Source organism: Onychostoma macrolepis, chromosome 07 (assembly GCF_012432095.1).
Source record: "Onychostoma macrolepis isolate SWU-2019 chromosome 07, ASM1243209v1, whole genome shotgun sequence".
NCBI lineage: Eukaryota > Metazoa > Chordata > Actinopteri > Cypriniformes > Cyprinidae > Onychostoma > Onychostoma macrolepis.
In genome coordinates, this window is record NC_081161.1 from 11,987,363 (window position 1) to 12,010,770 (window position 23,408).

Consider the following 23,408-nt stretch of genomic DNA (forward strand, 5'->3'; position numbering starts at 1 on the left):
TTGCTGCCGTGTTCTGGATTAATTGTAAAGGTTTGATAGAACTGACTGGAAGACCTGCCAAGAGAGCATTGCAATAGTCCAGCCTGGACAGAACAAGAGCTTGAGCAAGGAGTTGTGAAGCATGTTCAGAAAGAAAGGGCCTGATCTTCTTGATGTCGAATAAAACAAGTCTGCAGGACCAGGCAGTTTTAACAATGTGGTCCGAGAAAGTCAGCTGATCATCAATCACAACTCCAAGGTTTCTGGCTGTTTTTGAAGGAGTTCTGGTTGATGTGCCTAACTGGATGGTGAAATTGTGATGAAACGATGGGTTTGTTGGAACCACAAGCAGTTTTGTCTTAGCTGAGTTGAAGGTGATGGTCCTTCATCCAAGAATCAACATAAATAATAATGCTAAAAATAATAATATGTATATTCAAACTTTGTTCATTTGATCACCTTTTGTGAATTGTCATGCACACAAAATCAACCATATCCTCGACCAGACATCATCACAAGAATCATCATAAGAAATGGTAAGTGTGGTTTATTTTCTTATGTTAGCTATATTTATTACCATGGTTTACAATGTTTATATTTGTCAGCTAAATGTGTCACTGTTTATTTTAGCTAAAGGATTTTCAATGCAGATAAAACTGTGCGAACCACGGTTAAAATCCATTTGAATTAAGTCTCAGTTATCCCTAATGAGAAATTGCTCTAATGCAATCAAAAAATGTTGTTGTAACCTAATGTTCTCTTTAAACAATAAGCCAATATTCTATTTATATTGTTCCAAACGATTAAATTTTTTAATGTTTCCAATATAAATTTAGAGAGAGATAAAAAGTGAAATATTTAAACATTTAAATATTTAAATAAAAATTATGTGAAACCAAAAATCCTGTAACATCTGCATGGTTACAGCTCTGATTTCCAACAGTAGAGAAGATATGAAATATTTCTAAATAAATTAACAACACAAATTCATTTTATTTGATATACTCTTATACCAACTGTGCATCTAACAGTGACTGAAACACCCACAGCAGCTACTAACCTAAGGAGAATGGATGTACTGCACAAAATGACAACTGCAAAAATAATAAAACATTATAAACTGTTAAACGATAAACAACAGTTTAGATATAAATTCGCACCACACCTAAATTATATTTACCCTTTAAAAAAATAAAATGAATAATAATCCACTCCATGCGCATGTCCAGGATAAGCTCCGCCCAATGAAACCGAAAATCTCAGAAACCTCAGAAACTAAGGTTAGTCGCCATTTTGTGAGGTTTCGCAGTGGTTCGATTACTTGATGGTAGGTCCTGTTGGTTTTGGAAATATCTTTGATTACTTAGATGTTTTTTTGTCTTTGGATACCAATATAAAGGTATGGCATATTGTAGATGAAAATCTGCAATATGCCATACATTTTAGATTGGTATCCTGAGTTCTCCTACGATGTTAATTGATCAGGCCTCGTCTTCGCGCCATTTCATGAGGCGTCATATAACGTTAGAGATTAGCCATGTTTGTTAGATATTTTTTATAATGTGAATATTAATAAGAATTTGGGTAGCTGGTGTGATGGTATCACGACAACGATAATTTCAACGTTAGAGATTTTGCTATTTCGTTTATATCATTGCGGTATGTAAATATAACGTATACCAGTAACTTGATCCTTTTGAATAATATCATGCATGAATGGGTAAATAAAATTGGGATAATGTTACCAAGAGAAGTGTTATTCAGTCTTGATAAGGAACTCAGCGCTGTGCTCTGACTGACACCCAAGCGTGTAATTAAGCAGGGTCTCCGAGTTTGAGTCGCTAGTTCATATAAATTACGGTAAATTGTTTCTCATGGGGCCGCAAGTTATTTTTACCATTTACAGGGGGTATTATGGCGTATTTTACTGCCAAATGTCGAGAGCGCATTTTTGTAGCGTGAAAGTAACGTTACATTAATATAATGCGCGAGCGCGAATCTCTCTGTGTTAATTTAATTACACGTCCGAATCTCTTTAGAGGAAGAAATCGATTCAAAATTCATTTCATATCTTTCACTGCCGAACGCAGTACAGTAACTGTTGTAATTAGCTGTAATGTGCATGCATATTTATTTCTGAAAGCTGGAAAGTATTTAAAAGAACATTTTTTTTTTAACTGATGTCTATATGAGAATCAGTTACAGTCTGAATAGGGCTAGACGCTATGCGGTCTGTAACGTTATCGGAAAGAGAAATGATTAGGCCTAGTTCATCTCCCGACGTGACATGAGTCAGCAGTATTGGATACAGAAATTATTTAATAATTCCCAACCTTCCTTACAAACACATTTATGTGTTATGTGATGCGTTTCTTATCTCAAATTGTAGCTTTTTTTATTTTTATTTCTCACAATGTATACATTTGTGAATTCCTGTCATGATTGTTAGTATTGAATGTGCAAAGCAAAGATACCTATACTGTTAATAATGTAGCATACTGTTAATAATATGTAATCTCTGTGTTTGTTGTAAGATACTAAGCCAGGAAGCAAGCACGTGACAAAAGAAGGATGACTCAAACCCAAGAATCGAGAGGTAAATAATTTCTGTTTCCGGTATAGCTTCAGTTCCCAGACAGCAGTTGACTCTGTGCCGGATCCGTTTTCAAACCGGCAAACCCGTATTACAGTCACATCCGTTTCAGTGCTGTAACACGGATCCAGCCCGGGCCCGGTTTCAGTGGGCGGGAACTACTGTCACAGAGCAGATCCGGGCCGCGTCCGAAACGAGCGCGTTTATCTGCAGTTCAGAACAAAAGACGTCAAAGATATTTGCTTTGATCAAAGCAATAAATTGTATTTTGAAATAAATTAAAATAGAAAACCATTATTTTAAATTGTAATACTTTTTTCTGTATTTTTGATCAAATAAATGCTGGCTTGATTAGCATTTCGCGGAAAGAGTAAAAAAGATGTGTTATATATACTGTTTCAATATCTTAGAGAAACCAATTTAAGTGGAAGGATATAGTTTTTTTTTTTTTTTAAACAATGCTTATACACAACATTCTGGTCCACACTCACACCAGATGGTGGCGGTAATGCACCAAAAAGTTGTTTGCCAACCGCCAATAAACCTTAATAGAAGAAGAAGAAGAAGACGTCAAGACGATTGAGGCACGGACTGTACGCTGTTATCCTCAAAGACTTCACCAAGGTATGTCACACCGTGTGATCACACTGTTCTACTAACAAATTAATCTCTTATTATGTTGTGTACTCGATAACTTAAAGTTTTGGTGTTTTTATTGCTCCTTAGATCGGTGTTGGACCGGCGAACTATAGGCCTGTTATCAGAGGACTTGCTAACATGAAGAAAACGGTCCAGAGGTATGCAATTATACGTAAAATGAAATTTGAACTTAATTACTTAATTTAAACTTTAGTAATTTTGACTGCTTCTATTAAAATTTAATGTTTAAGATTGCTGCCTGTCATGGTGGGCTAGCAGTGTTAAGTGCTAACCCTCAAGGCTGCATGCATTTATTTGATCAAAAATAAAATTAAAAAGTAATATTGTGAAATATCATTTGAATATATTTTAAAATGTAATTTATTCCTGTGAATTTTCAGCATCATTACTGCAGTCTTCAGTGCACGATCGTTCAGAAATCATTCTAACATGCTGATTTAGTGCTGGATTTTTATTGGTGCTCAGTTATCAGTAATGGTTCTTATTATTATTATTATTATTATTATATGTAAAAATAAAATTAAAAAAAAAGTTTTTGCTGCTTAACATTTTCTGGAAACATTTTTATGATTATTTGATGAATAGACAGTTCAAAAGAACATCATTTATTTGAAATATATTTTTGCTTCATTATAAATGTTTTACTTTTATCAATTTAATGCCTATTTGCTAAATAAAAGTCATTTCTATTAACACACACCAAACATTTGAATGGTTGTATATCATGGTTTCTGCATATATTAAGGAGCACAACTGTTTTTCAACTGATAATAATCAGAAATGTTTCTTGAACAGCAAATAATAATATAAGAATGATTTCTGAAGGATCATGTGACACTGAAGACTGGAGTAATGATACTGAAAATTCAGCTTTGATCACAGGAATAAATTACGTTTTACAATATATTCATAAAAAACATTTTAACTGATAATTACTTTTAAAATTGTAATTAAAATATAATTTATTTCTGTGATGGCAAAGCTGAATAAATAAATGATTTTCTTTTTAACTTTTTATTCATCAATAAATCCTGAAAAAACTATCACATATTCCCAAAAAATTAAGCAGCACAACTGTTTCCAACATCGATAACAACGGAGTATCAAATTAGTATATTATAATGATTTCTGAAGGATCATGTGACACTGAAGACGAGTAATGATGCTGAAGATTCAGCTTTGATCGCAGAAATAAATTATATTTTGAAGTATATTAAAATAGAAAACCATTATTTTATTTCATTTCATTATTTTTAATACTTCACAATATTCTTTTTTTTTTTCTGTATTTTTGTTCAAATAAATGCTGGCTTGATGAGCATAAGAGACTTATTTCAAGAACATTAAAAACAGTAATGTGTCCAAACTTTTGTCGAGCCCGGTCCCCTTGAATAAGCAGGCAGAACGCTTTCAGGCACACTGAATGATAGAAACAGAGGGGCACTGAGGAGATATACATGTATTACATTATATTGTTTGGTATGATTTTTATTTATAAAAGCTTGGCCAAAATATGCTTTTATTTCTGTTAACGGTATGCTCCATGTTAATTGGGTAAATGAACTGAGAAATTGTCCAGCAACACTATATAACGATCTGTTTCAATTTCAGGTTCCACCTGAGAGCCGGGACTGTCAAATAGTAAGGTGAGTCCCATTTTTTTCTTTCTTTTTTTTTTTTTTTTAAGTTTTCAGTGGAGTTTGAGTTATTCAAGCTATTTGAATGCCACAATTTATAATTGAGTATTGATAATAATGAGTGCCTGATAATGTTACAACTTGTGCTGTTCAAAACATACTGTTTGTTAGGGCCGATTGAGGCTTGCAGCTTTCTGGAGAAATGCTCCTTCAAATAACTTCACACTCATCCTGAACAATATACCTGTTATAACAGTCATAGTCCTCTAGCAATGCTATAGTCTGTGTGTCATTTGGGTACAAACCCTTTTTCATCTCAAGTCGGTGATTAAAGGAAGTGTATATGACACTGATGTCACATGCACTAATTTCCACAGTGGAGCATGTTAATAAACTGTGACTCTTATGTGTAAGGCTTAAACATTGCCTTCCTTGCTTTGTAATACTAAATGAAACAAATACATTCATAACATATCTGTGTAAAATGCAATTAGTTGTGTATTTTTTAATATATAAAACAGGTGGCACAGTTTCCCCTTGCTTTTCTTCTCTGTTATATCAGTTATTATACTTTACACCTATGGGCAGTAAGTAGAATGAACATTATCTTTGTCACACACAAAGCAGGACAAAATTACTCGATTACAGGAAAATTAAAAAATGCTAACCATGGATAACATTTATGATGTGGAAAAGCATATTCAGTGCGTGCATAATTATTAGGCGATTCAATATTCTGATCATTTTTTTTAAGCACTTTTACCAATTCCAAACCATATTAATCATAATAACTACTATTAATTTTGTGTACGATCATTTTATAATTACAGTATATAATCAACAAGAACTGGAAGTGAGAAATGCTTACTGATGATCCTGAAGGAAACACAATACATTAAGGGGGTGAAAACTTTTAAACAGAATGAAGGTGTACATTTTTCTTATTTTGCCTAAATATTTTTTTCATTTAGTACTGCCCTTCAGAAGCTACAGAAGATACTTCCCAGACAACAAGCAGTGTCGGCCCAGATCCGGCCCACATCTGGCCTGCATGGATTTCACGCGGGCCAGATGTGGGCCGGATCTGGGCCAACACTATGTTGCTGTCTGGGTTACATGTTTCCACAAGACAAAATAAGCTCAATTTACCCTGATGTTCAAATTCAAAAGTTTTCACCCCTTAATGCATTATTTTTCTTCTGGAGCATCAGTGAGCGTTTAAACCTTCTGTAATAGTTGCATATGAGTCCCTCAGTTGTCCTCAGTGTGAAAAGATGGATCTCAAAATCATACAGTCACTTCTGGAAAGTGTTAAAATACACAAAAATGCTGGAAAAGCACAGCATTTGTGGGAGCTGAAGGATTTTTCTGAAGAACAGCAGACAGTTTAACTGTTCAGAACAAACAAGGGACTCATGAGCAACTATCACTAAACAAAAACACACAGCTGTGGATCATTCAGGGAACAACACAGTATTAAGAATCAAGTGGATGTAAACAACGGGGTCATTTTTATAAATTCAACAATTTTTTTCTCTTGTGGACAATATGTAAATGTCTTATCCCTCTTATTTTGGTAAAATTATTAAAATTTTGCAGATTCTGCAAGGTGTATGTAAACTTTTGACCTTATGTGTGTGTTTGTGTATATATGTACTGTATGTATGTGTGTGTGTATAATATATTTAATTATTATTATTATTAGTTATCAGGGACAATGTACAAAAAACATTATATATTAATATTAAAAATATTTAATCTTTTTTTTTTTTTAGAGACAACGAAAAGGGGGGAACTGTCTAAGCTGTGGAGTCAGATGGAGGGCTCGCATTTACCTCAAAAACAGCATTGCAGAAGACTCCAACAACTAGAACCAACTCAAGCACACAATGGTGACACACATTTGTAAGACCTTTCCCTGTGATATAAAATTTCCCTGTGGTAATTATTCAGATTCTTCTCATTCTCATTGTGTAGCACTGTTTTAAGCTTGGTGAATAGTATGTACAGTAAGCACTAGAAGTAGAGATGTATACTACTTGGGGTAGTGTTTTAAATTAACTTTAATTTTGCTTTTGATGCAAAAATTATCAAAAGAAAAGATGTAGTGTAGTAAAACATGTTTTGTGTAGTAATTCAATTGTTTTAATATGAATATTGTTTTAATAGTGTTCAGGACAGTAATTGTCTGTACATCTAAATCATTTCTTTAAACTTTTTGTTGTCTAAGACCTTCGTATTATACCTTAAGGAAAAAAAAAGATATTTAATTATGTATTATGTATGCTGGTAATCATTGCTTTAAAGGTATTTATCACTTTTACTTAAATGGTCATTATCTACTTGTATGATTTGTATTATCCGGGAACTGTACAAATACTGTGGCATATGGACATTACTCTTTTTATTTGTAACTTTTAAATGCAATACTCTTTTTAAATGCATTTTCTGTAAAGCTGCATTGGAATATGTATTGTGAAAAGCACTGTACAAATAAACAAATTGTGTTTGAATTTTAGATATGTATACAACTTATTTGTGTGTGTGTGTATGAAGGCATATATATATATATGTGTATATATATATATATATATATATATATATATATATATATCAGGGGTGCAAACTCGTCAGGGGTGAAAAAGGTGACAACCCAAAAAAAAAACAGCAGCCTCACGCGGTAATCACCATTTATACTGGAACACCATAATTTACAGCAGATACAAATGCATTCCGTCCTGTTCGACAGTGAACTTAATTTAGCTAGCTACAAACAGGCTAATCTAACCACCAACATAGCCCAATTACTTCAAAAATAAGTTGCTTGCCGTTAGCTTGTTCCTTCACATTTTACATAGCCTCTGGAAATATGGACATTTGCCTGCAGCGTCTAAAAGTTATGCTTCAGGAGTGAGATTGGTTGGTTGAGGGAAAGAACATTAAAGTAAGCCAATCAGAGGCAGAGTAGGGCGGGGCCATTCCTTTGCCAACAGGGGAAAAAACGCTACAGGTGACGTGACACAGATGACGCGACACAGATGACGCGCAGATACGATGAGATGTCACCTTCACCTTGTAATACCTGTCATACCTTTGTCATTATACACATCTATGTCCTGACTTTTCACAAAAACGCGCACACACACACACACACACACACAGGGCATTCAAATGTGTACTGTATGTTTACAATTTCTCTTTATTCTCATCCACAGGGAGACGGGAGTGCGGATGGAGTCTGACATGGTATGCTGATGACTTTGTTTCTTTTTGTGAGGGAGGTAATTAACAATGTCTGCAAAACAAAAATACAACACACACTGGAAAAGAGTGAAAAGAGATCAGCAGAAATTGGATTTGTCTCATGTAGACAACACTGAGATACCCACCTGCTCTACTACTCTAGAGAGCTTTAGTGAGCTGCTCCAGCATGCACAGCCCATTGAGGGGGAACAGAGTGAATTTGAGTGTGATGTTGAAATGCAGGGGGCTCATGCAAATTCTAATTCTGATTCAGATTCTGATGACGTAGACTTGGATGACAGACCTTCTTTAGGAGTTAGACTTGCACAGTGGGCCAATGAATTTCAGGTCAAACACAATGCAGTGGATGGCCTTCTTAAAATTCTTGGTGAACATCACCCAGAGCTTCCAAGAACTGCTAGAACATTACTTGGAACATGTGAAAATGTAAACTTAGACATGAAATCTGGGATGCAATACTTCTACTTTGGATGCAAAGAACAGCTGTGTAGGTATTTAAATATGTACCCCAGTGATGTTGTCACCCAGTTAGACTGTCTGGACATTTCCTTGAATATTGATGGCTTGCCACTATTCAAAAGTAGCAGTCAGTCACTGTGGCCAGTTTTGTGCAAAATCAATTTGGCTCCTTCCACTGTCTTTCCTCTTGCTCTCTGTTTTGGTGACTCAAATCCTACAGATCTTGATTTTTGACAGATGTAGTACATGACCTCAGGGACATTTTACTCAATGGATTAGAGACAGATAGGGGTAATTTACGAGTTCATCTTCGCTGTATCACTTGTGATGCACCTGCAAAGCACTTGTTAAATGCACAAAGCAATTTTCAGGTTATTTCGGTTGTGATAAGTGCAAACAGAAAGGCATCTGGGATGGCAAGCGGTTATATACCCAGAGATGACAAATGTTACACTGAGAACAAATGCATCTTTCCGTGAGCAGCTTCAGGAGGGGCACCACCGGACATCTGGGGTGTCTCCGTTTTGCATGCTCCAAATAGACATGATTCAGCAATTTCCTGCAGATTACATGCATCAGTGCTGTCTTGGAGTGATGCGAAAACTGATTGTTTTGTGGTTGCGCGGAAACCTTACAACCAGATTATCTTCTGGCCAAGTAAGGGAGATCAGTTCCAGACTTCTTGGTTTGAGACAATTCATGCCAAACCTGTTTGCAAGGAAGCCACGTGGCCTACAAGACATTGACCGGTGGAAAGCTACTGAACTGCGACAGTTTGCGCTTTACACGGGCAAAATTGTGCTGAAAGGTGTTCTCTCTGATGAACTCTATGCACATTTCATGCTGTTCAGTGTGGCATTGGCCATCCTAGTGTGCCCACAACTAGTGAAACAGTACAGCTCTTTTGCATCAGATCTGTTGGTTCACTTTGTAGAGGAAGGCCGAAAGTTGTACGGGGATGAGTTCCTTGTGTACAATGTGCACTCTTTGGTTCACCTTGCTTCTGATGCACATGCGTACTGTGGGCTAGATGAGTGTAGCGCTTTTTCCTTTGAAAATTACCTGCACCAGCTGAAGAGGTTAGTACGCTCAGGTAAAAACCCTCTGGCACAAATTATAAAACGTCTTGGTGAAATTGACGAGCACAGAGAGGAACTGAATAACAAGCCTGCAGCTGTGGTGAAAACACAAAAACCGAACAATGTCTTTGTTCTCAGTGACTTACAGTGTTGTGAGGTCGTTTCTGTGGTAGATGCTACAGGGGAAGTGCTTTGTCGTGTTTATGACAACCTTGAGCCACTTTTCATGCAGCCTTGTAACTCCAGGTTAACTGGTGTTTACAAGGCCCAAGTGAGGCACACCAGAATGAAACAATTGTCTCAAAGGCTATTGGTCAGAAAGGCATTTTTTATTGATGCGGAAGATGATGTCAAGATTGTCCTTACAGTGCTCCATTCATTTTGAGCAGTTATCTAAATCTTTTTCACCACCCTTTACACATTAGATTGATACAGCTGAATGCTGATTGTACATTTAGTATCAGCAAAAATTGCCATTTTCTCAAAATTGTTCAGGGAATCTTTTGCCTGAAAATTGAAAATCTTATAATTTACTCACTGCTTATGATGCTTCAAACCTGTATAACTTTTTTTTTTTGAGAAATGAGCATACTGCAAATTGGATATTTAAGCAGTGCTGTTTTGCAGTTGTCTCCATGGTCACCATATTGGTGCATGAGAGAGATTTAAAGAATAAATTCACTTCCAGAATAAAAAATTCCTGTTACTTTACTTACCCCCATGTCATCCAAGATGTTCATGTCTTTCTTCAGTCGAAAATAAATTAAGATTTTTGAGGAAAACATTCCTGGATTTTTCTCTATATAATGGACTTCAATGGTGGCCAATGAATTGAAGGTTAAAATTGCAGTTTACATGCAGCTTCAAATGGCACTACAAAATCCCAGACAAGGAATAAGGGTCTTATCCAGCAAAAGAGTCTGTCATTTTTCTTAAAAAAAAAAATCATATTTATACACTTTTTTTTTTTAACCACAAATGCTCGGCTTGCTCTAGCTCTGCGATGCACATGCTCCTCTTCATACATTACGTAATCCTGTTGGAAAGGTCATGTGTGGTGGTCAACTTCTTTGTCTGTGTACTTTGGTTAAAAAAACTCCATCTCATTTTCCCCTCCAACTTTAAAATTGTCCGACATCATTGTTTTACCTATTTTGTAAATAATTTTTTTGCATGTTCTTTTTGTAAACACTGGGTCGCTACTTCCGCCTACATCACACGTGACCTTTCCAATATCACCTAATAAATACGTGCATGTGCATTACAGAGCTAATGTTAGCCAAGAAAAAATGTGTATAAATATAAATTTTTTAAAAGAAAATTACTTATTTTGCTAGGTAAGACCCTTATTCCTTGGCTGGGATCGTTTAGATCCCTTTGAAGCTGTATTGAAACTGCAGTTTTAACCTTCAAATCGTTGGCCACCATTGAAATCCATTATATGGAGAAAAATCCTGGAATGTTAACCTCAAAAAACTTTATTTTTGTCTAAAGAAATAAAGACATGAACATCTTCGATGACATGGGGGGTGAATAAATTAGCAGGAGATTTTATTTGGGAAATGAACTTGTCCTTTAAGAGCAATAGCAAGGTTGGTATTTTACCACATAATAACCAAACCAAGATCTGGTTTAAGTTTGTAGAGCAAAAGAACCACCCTACTCAAAAGTGGAGGCTGGTTGCTTTGTTTTGGGGGATTCTTTGCCTCCATATTGTGTGTCAAAATCATTTAATAAACACCATGCTTTTGGTTCGACTTGGTTTACTCCTTACTGGTTTTGGTCTGTTGTTCAAGCAAAAATCTCATGTGGCTTCAGATGATTTGGTTTAGTGTTCCAGGGTTCAATGCTAAGATTTTTTTCTAGTGGCCCAGCTGATTTATAAGGCACACACCAAGATATATATATATATATATATATATTCGCAAATTACGCATCGGGTAATGCTTATTGTTGAGCCCTGGTGTACACTTTAATGGAGTATTTTTTATTTTTTTTTCTCTGTATGAAGCTTCTCCCTACATCATTTTGTGGCAAAAAGCAGTCACTCACTATTCTTCAAATTGTCTATTTATATGCTACATAGAAAGTCATGAAGCATCAGGCTTCTTAAATGATGAAAATTTTATTTTAATTTTCAAAAATGTTTTGATTGTTTTGTAATTAGTTAAATGGTGAATTATGGAAACATGGAGTGTAAACTGTCAAGGGAACAGAATGTTAGGACTGTATATAGCAGTATATATAGCAGAATGCTAGCTAAAGTTAATGGTGAGAGTGGAATATAGGTAATATGCTATAAGGAACTGGGTACACTGAACTAAATATTTGTGTATATATTTGTATATTTTTATGTGCAGTATCTCACTTATCAAGGGTTTGGAGCCAAAGGGGTTTCAAGTGCAGATCACTTTAATTGCACTTATGCCCCTTTGGCTCCAAACCCTCAGTATGCTTTCTCTTTTAGAGATACGCCGTGGTAAAATTCCCTCAGGACAACACAGTTGACGTAGTCCTTCCAACTTGCTTGAAAAACAAAAGAGGTATTTTCAATTACTAATATATCTGAGTAGCTTAAAGGGATAGTTCACCCAAAAATGAAAATTCTGTCGTCATTTACTCACCGTCAAGTTGTTCCAAACCTGTATAAATTTGTTTTGCTGAATACAAAGGAAAATATGTTAAAGAATGTTTTTAATCAAACATTTGTTTGGCACCATTGACTTCCATAGTAGGAATAATATTATGGAAGTCAGTGGTGCCCCAAAAGTTTGTGTGACCAACCATTACTAAACCCATCTGTTTTTCAGCTAATGTCTATTATGGAGGGTTAACATGAATATCTGCTGTCAACAGGGTATATATTGCTACTGGCCAAGAAAAAATTTACTGCCAAAGCAAAAAAAGAGAGACTCCAGATACTACCTTCTGGTCAAAACACGTTGCAGTGGTTCTGGTATATGCAGGTATTTAGGATGTATTTAAGTTTTATATGTGTTACCTACATGATTAAAGGATAAGTTCACTTCCAAATAAATATTTCCTGATTATTTTCTCACCCCCATGTCATCCATGATGTTCATGTCTTTCTTTCTTGAGTTGCAATAAAAGTTTTTTGAAGAAAACATTACAGGATTTTTCTCCATATAGTGGACTTCAATGGTGCTCAACGGATTGAAGGCTAAAAATGCAGTTTTAGTGAAGCTGCAAAGTGCAATACACGATTCCCGCAGAGGAATCTAGCGAAATGATTGGTTATTTTATTTTATTTTTTTTAAATAAAAAAATTATATACTTTTTAACCTCATGCTCGTCTTGTCTAGCTCTGTGATGCGCATGCATACTCTGTGTACTCCGGCTCAAAACAGTTAGGGTAGGTCGAAAAACTCCCACCTCTTTTTCTCCTCTTAAGTACTTGTAAATAGAGGAAGTTACATTTTAAAATACTCGTAATCAGACTACAGTTACTTTTTTTATGAATTACATGATTACATATTTACACACCAGCAATAATTTATTCAATTTATTGATTCTCCTTAATTCCTCTTTTTCGTCTTTTAAATTGTCCTTTCTAAATTGACCTTCTGCTTATATACAGGTGCTGGTCATATAATTAGAATATCATCAAAAAGTTGATTTATTTCACTAATTCCATTCAAAAAGTGAAACTTGTATATTATATTCATTCATTACACACAGACTGATATATTTCAAATGTTTATTTCTTTTAATTTTGATGATTAGAGCTTACAGCTCATGAAAGTCAAAAATCAGTATCTCAAAATATTAGAATATTTACATTTGAGTTTGAATAAATGACCATCCCTACAGTATAAATTCTGGGTATCTCTTGTTCTTTGAAACCATAATAAAATGGTCGTCCAGTTTTGTGGACATTCACACATAGATCACTCATTAGTCAGGTGGCTACACAGCATTTGACCACTGAATTTACAACAATCAATTCAGGTTTAATTAGTGTTTCAATATTCCATAAACTACTGATGAGCACATTCATTTTTATTTTACCATGTATTACATATATATAAAATGACCGATTGTTTCGCTAGATAAGACTCTTTTTCCTCGGTTGGGGTCATGTAGAGCCCTTTGAAGCTACATTGAAACAGCATTTTTAACCTTCAATCCGTTGAGCACCATTGAAGTCCACTAAATTGAGAAAAATCCTGGAATGTTTTCCTCCAAAAACTTAATTTCTTTGCGACTCAAGAATGAAAGACATGAACATCTTTGATGGCATGGGGGTGAGTAAATTATCAGGAAATTTTTATTCTGGAAGTGAACTAATCCTTTAATACTGTTCTCTTTCAACTGAAAACAAGCTGCCATGTTCTTTCCAGATAGCTATGAGGAAGCCAGACTGAAGGCCAACCAAGCTACAGTGTCATCAAACCTAGAAAGCGAGGAAGAACCTCCACGGAGACCAGTACGACCTCCAGCTAGATATAAGAGACAGCTGGATAGTGGTAAATACTTTTTCTGAAAATTTGATATACTAATACATAGGGCTGCAATAATTAGTCAATAATAATGGATAATGAAAATAATCGACAAAGAATGTCATTATCGATTAGTTGTGTCTGGCCAAAACTCTCAAGTGCTCAAAGTTCTCAGCAAGTGAAAATATATCTATGCTGAACATATAGGCCTACTTAGTCTCTAACACACACATTGACGAATAAAATCTAAAAATTTTTTAGCCAGTGGCTAATGATAGACATTATTTAGCTGTCCAGAGTGAAGATTTAGTCACATATGTGAGTGTTTTACTTGCATTATAGAGGGTTGGGCAATTTACTGGTATGAGATGTTTTAACATTACCATTATATAAAGACTCACCGCCACCAAAGACACGCATTGTGTTACATCATTACATAGATGTGCTCAGTGTTCAAAGAAATATTTGTGAACCTGGCTGTGAAAACCAAGCTAAATTAATAGTTTGATGATTTAAATTTAAATCATAGTGAAATTAATTTTTGAAATCAAACTTTAAAGCTTGTTATCTCTTAATTAGATTTTGAGACTTTAGCCTGGATTTCCCAGAGAGGGTCACATTTATTTAAAGGTTTTTACTTTTGTTTCAGTCACCCCAAGAACAGAGTATTTTGAAGAACGAAGACAGTGTGAGTTTACTTGTTCTTTCTTGTTGGCAGACACATTCAGAGAATAGAATCATTTGATAATCCAGCATTATCATTACTTGCATTGTTGTTGTTTTTTTGTCACTTAATTTTCTTGCCAGTAAATACTCCAAGCTGTGGCAACACTCAACAAAGTGAGTGCCACACCACTATTTATTTTTCAATAACAACAAAAAAACATTCCTAAATAATTACCAGAAAACACATTTTTGGAATCTTGTTTTTCAGGTTTTATAAGTGCCCAAGAACCAGAAACCACAGAACCTGACAGGGAAACACAACATGAAGGTAGGATAAGATACTATTTGATGAACATTTTTATTAATGATCTGAAAGTAGTAGGGTTTTTATTACTTTTCATGGTAATGACTAGGGATGTGGTGAGATCTTGTGCCACGATGTGTCTCGCGAGATTGTACAGGTCTCGGGAGAACGTGACGATATCCTCGCAGAACATTTTGCAGTGTACATTAGATCTGAATGATTAATAATTTAAAGATGGCGATCTCAATACAAACACCCACGCAATCTTATTCCTGAATGACAATGATTCAGCCATGTCTATTACGACTGTTTCACATCGCGTCAGTGGAGCGTGAGAAGTTTTGTCACTGCCCATGTTAATGAATCATTCATGCTGTTGCTGATCCAGAAAGAGCAACAAATAGAACTGCAAATTGTATTTTCAATTGCGTAAATTGTGACAATCTAAATGCATTTGAAAATCTTGCATTATCGTTTGCATTTTCGCTTTCGTGAACGGACAGTGACTGCCATATTTCAAATGAAAAATGAACTGTCTGTTTACTCACTTGCATCAATCGGAGTGTAAACAGTGAGAGATGTTGAGACAGGTGAAAAGCGTTTGGTTAATAGTTAATATTGACCTATTGTGCGTACTGTTGTTTACACAGCTGTTAGCAGGGGATAATCGCTGTATTTGGGGTAAAAAAAGGCAGAATTATGTATTGTGCCAAGAAGGTTGTCTGTTCATTCACACAGGCACAAACCGATTGGCAGCTGCCTTTAGTGGAGCCTTTACCGATTACCTCCATTAATCAAAGCAGTTACCGTTACAAAAATTTTGAAATCTGAAGAAAATTGTAATCGGTGCATCTGTAATTCTTTTATATGTTTGATGCCGAGTACAAAATACAAACATGATTTATTTGTACATTAAAATGAACAGATAGTATCTGTGTGTAATGTATTATGAGCTTACAAAAAATGTATAATATTTTGAATTTTCATAAACTTGAGATTGTATTTCTCATTTTTAGCTGATGTTGCTGATGTTGTTCCTGCATCAGCCAGGGAAACCAGTTTGTGTGAGTACAAGTTATAGAAATGTTGACTTTCATTCAGAGGTTTGTGTCCACTAAGATTTGTTGATGTTTTTGAAAGAAGTCTCTCTCTTCTGCTAACCAAGGTTGCATTTTTTGATCAAAATTTCAGTAAAACAGTAATTTTGTGAAACATTACAACTTAAATTTAAAAAACCTAAGAACTCTTTTTTTTAATATACTTCAAAATGTAATTTATTCTTGTGATCAAACCTTCAGCATTATTATTCCAGTATTCAGTGTTATATGATCCTTCAGAAATGGTTCTGATATTCTCATAATGTAATAATGTAGTTGTTTGTTATATATTGTTATATTACATTTTACAATGTATAAAAGAATAGTCATATTGTACAGTTTTATACAATGTGTAAAAAAAGTTCCCGCCGTTGTTTTTTTCATTCTGTATTGTCTATAACAGGAACTTAAATATAATCTTTTCATATTAATATATGAAATATAATTTTTAAAGTGGCAGTCCAGTGACATTCATTAATTTTCATGAGAATCAACATGCTTGCCCATAAAGCAACATAAATAAGATAAGTAATAATATAACTACCTAAACTATCTCCCAAAGTTTTCAGAAAATTTAAATTTGAAAATTTTCCAACAATTGAAAGAAATTATTAAATAATAAAAAAATATATAAAGTACATCAATAAATGTAGATACATTTCTGACAGGTACAGTAATTTTGCCTGCTACTCTTTGCATGTTAACATGTCAACTGCACATTTCAGACAACACTGTTGAAGAAACTTGAACGAGCCTTGTTCATTCGTCTTGACAAAATGGACCAAAAGCTGTCAACGGTAGAAACACTTAAGAAGTGTTGCCCAGCCGAGCGACATTTCTGAGTTTCTGCTTGATCCTTGTAAGAGAACACAGGAGCTGGAGGAGTTGTTTGAGGATGAAAGACAGTGAATGCAGGAAAAAAACTGTAAGTAAATTTAACAGCAGATTATCCAATTTGATCTACTGTATATTCCAAAACACTATTTGTGGATTTTTTTTATCACCTGAAATGTGCTGTGAATGTATATAATGTATTTTACTTCAAGCATGCAAAACTATTGCAAAGTGAACATAAATATGCACACAAAACATATCAGTTTGCATTGCAAACTAGGGGAGTAACAGTTTTCGGAGTTAAATGAGTAGGGTTGGTTTTCGTTTTAATTTGATCGATTCCGATTAGGGATGGGACGATACACCTACCTCCTGATTCGATACTATCACGATACTTGGATGCTGATACGATTAGGGATGCAGCGATTAACCGCGCTTTAAAACGTCACGGTTAATTAATCGTAAAGGTTCCGCTAAACCGAGTGTTTCTGTTGCACGGAACGGAACTGTTGCAGATTGCGCAAAACGAAAACAAAGTTACACTAGCGGTGCACCAGCTTAAAATGACGTGCTTATCAGAGACACGCAGGCTACTACACGCATTAGATTAGTGACAGAAGGACTAAACAGCGAAGCTTTATTTCCACCAGCGAAATGCCTGTCGATAGTGTGGGACCATTTTCGGTACACCAAGAATGACCAGGGTGTCATTTAAATATTGCCGTAAAAAAAAACTGCTGCTAAAGAGCGAATGCATAAGGGATCATGCACAGCTAGCTGTACATTGAACGATTTTAATGCACAACGTGAAGGCAAGAACCACCTGACGCGAAGCTACGGCTGGTTAGCTCAGCATTCTGCCCACTTCAGATCAGAATGAGATGAAATAGTGCGGTAAGATCACTTTTATTTGATTGAATTAATTATAATATTTAGCTACTTGAATTAATTATTCGATTGATTGAGAGAGAGAGAGAGAGAGAGAGGTAACAGTTGCCTGTGTGAATTAGCCTACCTGCGTCTGTGTCTCTCCAGTAGGCAGTTTAATCTATTTTATTAATAAAAGTCGCGGGGCAGCGTTCTCAAGAAGTTTGTCCTCCTGAATGTTTGTGCGTACGCAGCACGATCTCCGATCTCACAAACCAAAACAATAGGCATGATTTTTTCAGGCAACATGTAAAATCATATGAATTATTATGAAGATTATTCAAATGAATACGTATGAGTGACAGTTGATTACAATAATATTTCAGTTTATTTCCATCATTAGTAACAGTTTCCCCTGTGAGATAAAGTTAATATTAGTCGTATATTAATTATACTTAATTAACTTTGTTATTGTAGTATTATTCACAAGTAAAAATGTTCACCATGTTTCTAAATTCTCTACCCCAGGTCCAAAAGAAATGTAAATAATGTAGCCTACAAACTGAAAACATTAAATACTTTTGTGACCTGTTTCCATTTCTTATCTTCAAAAGAGAAATACTGTCATGGATGTTTTCGGAGCAGCGGTCACCTTTTTTCATTCTAATGGGAGAGATGGACTTTTGTTTATCTTTTGTTTATTATTATTTTGTGCTGTATTGTTGGTTACGGTGTTATTTCTGTTTCAAAAGCTAGAATTAAATAACACTTTAACATCTAAAGAGTGTTCATGTAATTTTATACATTAGTAATGTTGGGAAGTTAATAAATGCATAATAATCGTCATAATCGTAAAACCGTGATTATTCCTCAGACAATAATCGTACCAGCAAAATCTATAATCGTTGCATCCCTAGATACGATATATATTGCAAATTATTATACATTTTTTTTTTTTTCTTTAAGAATTTCGATTCTACAACGTTGCTGTGTTGTGATTTTTTGTTTTAACTTAACTCGAAAGCCATTCTTTTAAATACTGGACTGCATTAAATAAAATATATAAGTCGTGACCCAGTTAGAATAAAATACACGAAATAGTTTGAGAACGTACACAAACCGGGAATCCGCACCGCACTTGCTGTTCTCTGTGCTTAAACAGAATTGCAATTCTTGCATCTTATCAAATATCTGGTTTATGGAACTTTGGAACTGTTTCTAAAATAGAACCAGTTTACGATACCTAACCCTATATATGAAATAAACAGAAATAAACTGGACAAAACGTAAACATTTAGCCAACAAACTATCTATCTCAAAGAAATAATTGCTTTTTTATTACAGGTCCATTACTTAAGCCTCCTTGGAGGCAGAACCCCTGGAGACGCAGTCCGCAGGGTATTGCGGACAGTTAGAGTAAACAGCGTTTGGTTGCAGTATAGCATGAAGGGAAGGAAGGGGAAAAAAACATTTAATTCGAGTAGTGTTTACTTCGATTATGACTTTAGCCGGATTAAGGTAATCAAAAATCGATGTTTACATGGTAGACTCTTAATCAGAGTATTGTCTTAATCGTATTAAAATCGGAGTATTGATGTCCATGTAAACGTACTGATTAACACACAGAGAGCAGGGATCGTGCTGTGCACACACACACAAACAATCAGGAAAACTTGTCAATGCTCCCCTGCAAAAAATTTGTAACAAAATAGCTACTGAGTCTCTACATTATTACTCAGCAACTACAAGGTTACATTGCTATTTTGAAGTAATTAAACACACGATGTTAATAGAAAGAGGTGCTAAACAAACACAGGTACTATTCTGTCTTTCTTGAAAATTCAAATACTATATATCATTCACTAAAAAAAAATGTTTTTACGCACTACTTTATCTTTGTGTCTGATTTAAAGCAGGCAGTATGTTAGATCTAACAAGTTGTAACTGACAAAAATAACCGCCATTTTTACTCTCCAACTGAAATATTGCACTGCAAACATCATTAACAGCTTTAAAGTGGTCATCTAGTACGATTTCAACTTTTTAACATTTGTTGACCGTAAAACATTTCAGAACCTGTATTTAGCAAATGTTAAAGTAAGGTGTAAATAGGGCCTAAGGTTCTTTAAAAATGTCATGACATGAATATTTTTTTGAGGTCCATATATTGGTTTTCAAAAAATTTTTACTGAAGTACTAAACCAAGATGTTGTAAACTTCTTTTTAGAAGCTTGTCAAAAAATGCACCCGAAGGTACAAGTCAAGGTGTTTGAAGAATACGTCGCAGAAACCCTGAAGTACGCTCCTCATCGTGATTCAAGAGTGAGTAACATTCAAGAAATATGGCATGTTTTCTTAACCCTAAACTTTTTTGGGATCCTGTGGGATACAAACATTTAAGAGGTTTGGGATGGGAGTACTCCGAGATGTGATTCCTCCTGATCAGGGTGACGTTGGTTACTGCATCATGATTGAAATTGCGCAAATGGCCTTAAACAATGTAGTAAATATACTGCGGAAAGATTGTTTTCAGATCTAAATGTATGCTTCAATGGAAGACCAGTGGTTAAAAAAACTGGTGTGTTCAACTTGAAGTGGTGCTGCACAGACTGATTGGTGTATGACAAAGTACTGTGAGAGTGATTACAGATCAGACAGCTCTGTGTGCTATGGAATTGCTCTTGCAGTAGTTTGATTTTTATACTCCGATTGTTTTGCACAGCACCACTTAAAGATAAACCAACTGATTCACTCATTAAAATACTCATTGGCCACCACTTAGTTTAGTTTATTTTAAAAGTGGCATTGTCTTTTATTTGTATATTCAAAGATTTATATATTTAAAAACATTTAAAGGATTAATCTCATAACATTAATTACAGTTGTAATTGTGTATTGTACATGATTTAATTTGATATTCTAATTTAATTTGATAAAATTTAAAAATGCTTATTTAAATATGTAAATAAGTTGATAGAACACTGATGAGAATGCTTTTTCAGAATAAATTGTATTTACACCACCAAAAATATTTTTTTTAATTCCTGGGCACAGTAAGTTTTCCAGTGCTTAGCATTCACCCTGGTCTTGTACTTGTCCTTTGGACAAATAAATAGGTCATTCACTTGCCCAAACAAAAAAGTTACTGTGTCCAGGAATTTTTAGGGGGCAAGTGAATGCCAAGCCCTGGTTTACAAAGTTTTTTTTTTTTATATATATATAAAATTTTAATAATCATAATGGTTTCAGAAGTCTTTTTTTTTATGCTGCTATTATGCCATAAAATGAAAGTAGTGTATTCCTACTTTCAGTGTATGGCAAAATATATTTTTATTACCATGAAAAAAAAAAAAGGCAAATGATTTTAGCAGGTACAGAATTTTGATGTATATTACCTTATTTTCCCCTCACTGATTTTCTGGTGTAATCCATTACCATGTGTTATGAATCTTTCCATTGTATAACATTTGCAATCTACCTTTGAATCGTGTTTGATTTAATATTTATAGTACTTGTAACTTAAGGGTTCACTTTTAGGGAGTAGCCACGCCGTTATTATTAAAAGCTTAAGAAATAATAAATCACCATTAGTAACACAAGTCAATCTGTTCACTTTACAGACGGTGCATGAAGAGACTGGACCTGCTATTCTCACTGATCAAGAGCTAATAGAATGAAAGCTTAAATGTTTGAGAATATTTGTTGTTGTTGTTCCAGGTTAACATATTGTTACTATAAATTTATGATTAATTTATAACTTTTTTTAATCAGTTTTTCATTTAAATGTGCAATTCATATTTTGTAATTCACATTGTTACATTACTGGAATAGTTGTACCTTGTGTTAATAAAAATAAAGTTGAGAGAATGGTTCAGGCACATTATTCTAATCTTAAATTAACGTTAACATTAAAGAATGTGGGGATTTTAATGTTCTTGGAATGTTGCATTGTTAATAAAATTTAGGTGGAAAGAACGTTGCAGGAATGTTATGCTAACCTTAAAATAACATTGTGGTAACATTAAAAAAACTGGACAATTTAAGATTTTTGGAATGTTACAAACAAACGTTCTTTGAACGTTGTATTGATAATGGAATTGAGGTGGAAAGAACGTTGTAGAAACGTTATGCTAACCATAAAATAACATTATAGCAACGTTAAGCAAACTGGACATTTTAACATTCTTAGAATGTTCCAAATAAACGTTCATAGAACGTTATATTTTCAGTGAAATTTAGGTTGTAAGAACGTTGTAGAAACGTTATGCTAACCATAAAATAACGTTATAGCAACGTTAAGCAAACTGGACATTTTAACGTTCTTAGAATGTTCGAAATAAACGTTCATAGAACGTTATATTTTTGGTGAAATTTAGGTTGCAAGAACGTTGTAGAAACGTTACGCTAACCATAAAATAACGTTATAGCAACGTTAAGCAAACTGGACATTTTAACGTTCTTAGAATGTTCCAAATAAACGTTCATAGAACGTTATATTTTTAGTGAAATTTAGGTTGCAAGAACGTTGTAGAAACGTTACGCTAACCATAAAATAACGTTATAGCAACGTTAAGCAAACTGGACATTTTAACGTTCTTAGAATGTTCCAAATAAACGTTTATAGAACGTTACATTTTTTTTGTGAATTTTAGGTTGCAAGAACGTTGTAGAAACGTTACGCTAACCATAAAATAACGTTATAGCAACGTTAAGCAAACTGGACATTTCCACATTTTTAGAACATTCCAAATAACGTTCCCACAACCAAAATAAAACGTTAGAAGAACGTTCTCAGAACATAAATTTGTTAGCTGGGAAGAGTGCTGTTTTTTTCTCCAAAAGTCAGCATGATTACAAATGTGATATTGATTTTATGCAACAGTTCAATAATACAAGAAGTTAATATTAAGAGACTTACATTTTAGACACCATATTTCCTGCTTTTGCTCTATTTCGCCAACAAAAATCATTCCAACCAGCTACAGCACAGTTTTTACGTCTCTGAGCAACATGCGGTGTTTCGTTCCTGAATGAATCAACCGTTTAAATGATTCGGTTCAATCGCAATGACTCACTTATTAACAGTGCAAATTAGGAGATCTAATGTTAAATTTTCCATTGTGTTGCCTTACATGTTTCAGCTTACCTCGCATATCTTCGTGAATTTTGAAGTAGTCTCTCACATGCACCACGGCAGGCCCAGCAATGCTGCTGTCCTCATCCTTTGGTTTGTTGTCTGTAAAATATAGGATGGTTAAAGTACCCGCTTCATTCATTCAATCCTTTGTTTTTCGTTATTCGTTTATCCTTTCTCCCCCTCCCTCTGTCTTTGATGCTTTGTAAATAAGTTCTGACAGCGTATTTGCGTATCGACATGGTTGACAGCTGTTAACGCACAATTACCATTTTTGATCGACAAACTCTAATGTATAAGATTTCTATTCAAACTGAAAGCATAATCTAGGCTACCCGCTGCCGTTTTCAAAGCTAAACTGTGACATTTCATTCA

At 34.6% G+C, this 23,408-nt stretch overlaps 2 protein-coding genes and 1 long non-coding RNA gene across 6 annotated transcripts in view; 2 read left to right on the forward strand and 1 right to left on the reverse strand.

The window, feature by feature from the left end:
- mrc1a (mannose receptor, C type 1a) overlaps positions 1–23,338 on the reverse strand; it is a 215,565-nt gene extending 192,227 nt beyond the window's left edge. Inside the window, exon 1 of the mRNA XM_058780779.1 lies at positions 23,046–23,338. Coding sequence (XP_058636762.1) covers positions 23,046–23,175 — 130 coding nt within the window. The 5' untranslated portion in view covers positions 23,176–23,338. The remainder of the gene's footprint in view (positions 1–23,045) is intronic.
- Positions 1,007–12,394, forward strand: LOC131543449 (uncharacterized). Of its 3 annotated transcripts, XR_009271913.1 has the most exons (6): positions 1,007–1,306; positions 2,514–2,575; positions 3,069–3,196; positions 3,299–3,369; positions 4,844–4,878; positions 6,645–7,362. XR_009271913.1 is itself a non-coding variant. In XM_058780781.1 (3 exons), exon 3 carries the CDS (start codon positions 9,031–9,033, stop codon positions 10,054–10,056), a length of 1,026 nt encoding a protein of 341 aa, XP_058636764.1. In that variant the 5' UTR covers positions 1,007–1,306; positions 2,514–2,575; positions 8,085–9,030; the 3' UTR covers positions 10,057–10,457. The 3 variants fall into 3 exon arrangements, 1 of the variants encoding a protein (XP_058636764.1); XR_009271912.1 differs by lacking the exons at positions 3,069–3,196; positions 3,299–3,369; positions 4,844–4,878; positions 6,645–7,362 and adding exons at positions 8,085–8,115; positions 12,139–12,394 and having other exon boundaries at positions 1,011–1,306; XM_058780781.1 differs by lacking the exons at positions 3,069–3,196; positions 3,299–3,369; positions 4,844–4,878; positions 6,645–7,362 and adding an exon at positions 8,085–10,457.
- Positions 12,523–21,803, forward strand: LOC131543451 (uncharacterized). Of its 2 annotated transcripts, none has more exons than XR_009271915.1 (8): positions 12,523–12,637; positions 14,015–14,158; positions 14,781–14,819; positions 14,939–14,971; positions 15,066–15,125; positions 16,118–17,123; positions 20,127–20,221; positions 21,520–21,803. It is a non-coding gene; the product is annotated as an uncharacterized LOC131543451 (long non-coding RNA). The 2 variants fall into 2 exon arrangements; XR_009271914.1 differs by having other exon boundaries at positions 14,033–14,158; positions 21,520–21,795.
- Positions 23,339–23,408: the final 70 nt, after the last annotated feature.

What these genes read in the sequence shown, in the direction of transcription:
- LOC131543449 (XM_058780781.1), top strand. Translation starts at nt 9,031, where the DNA reads ATGACAAATGTTACACTGAGAACAAATGCATCTTTCCGTGAGCAGCTT.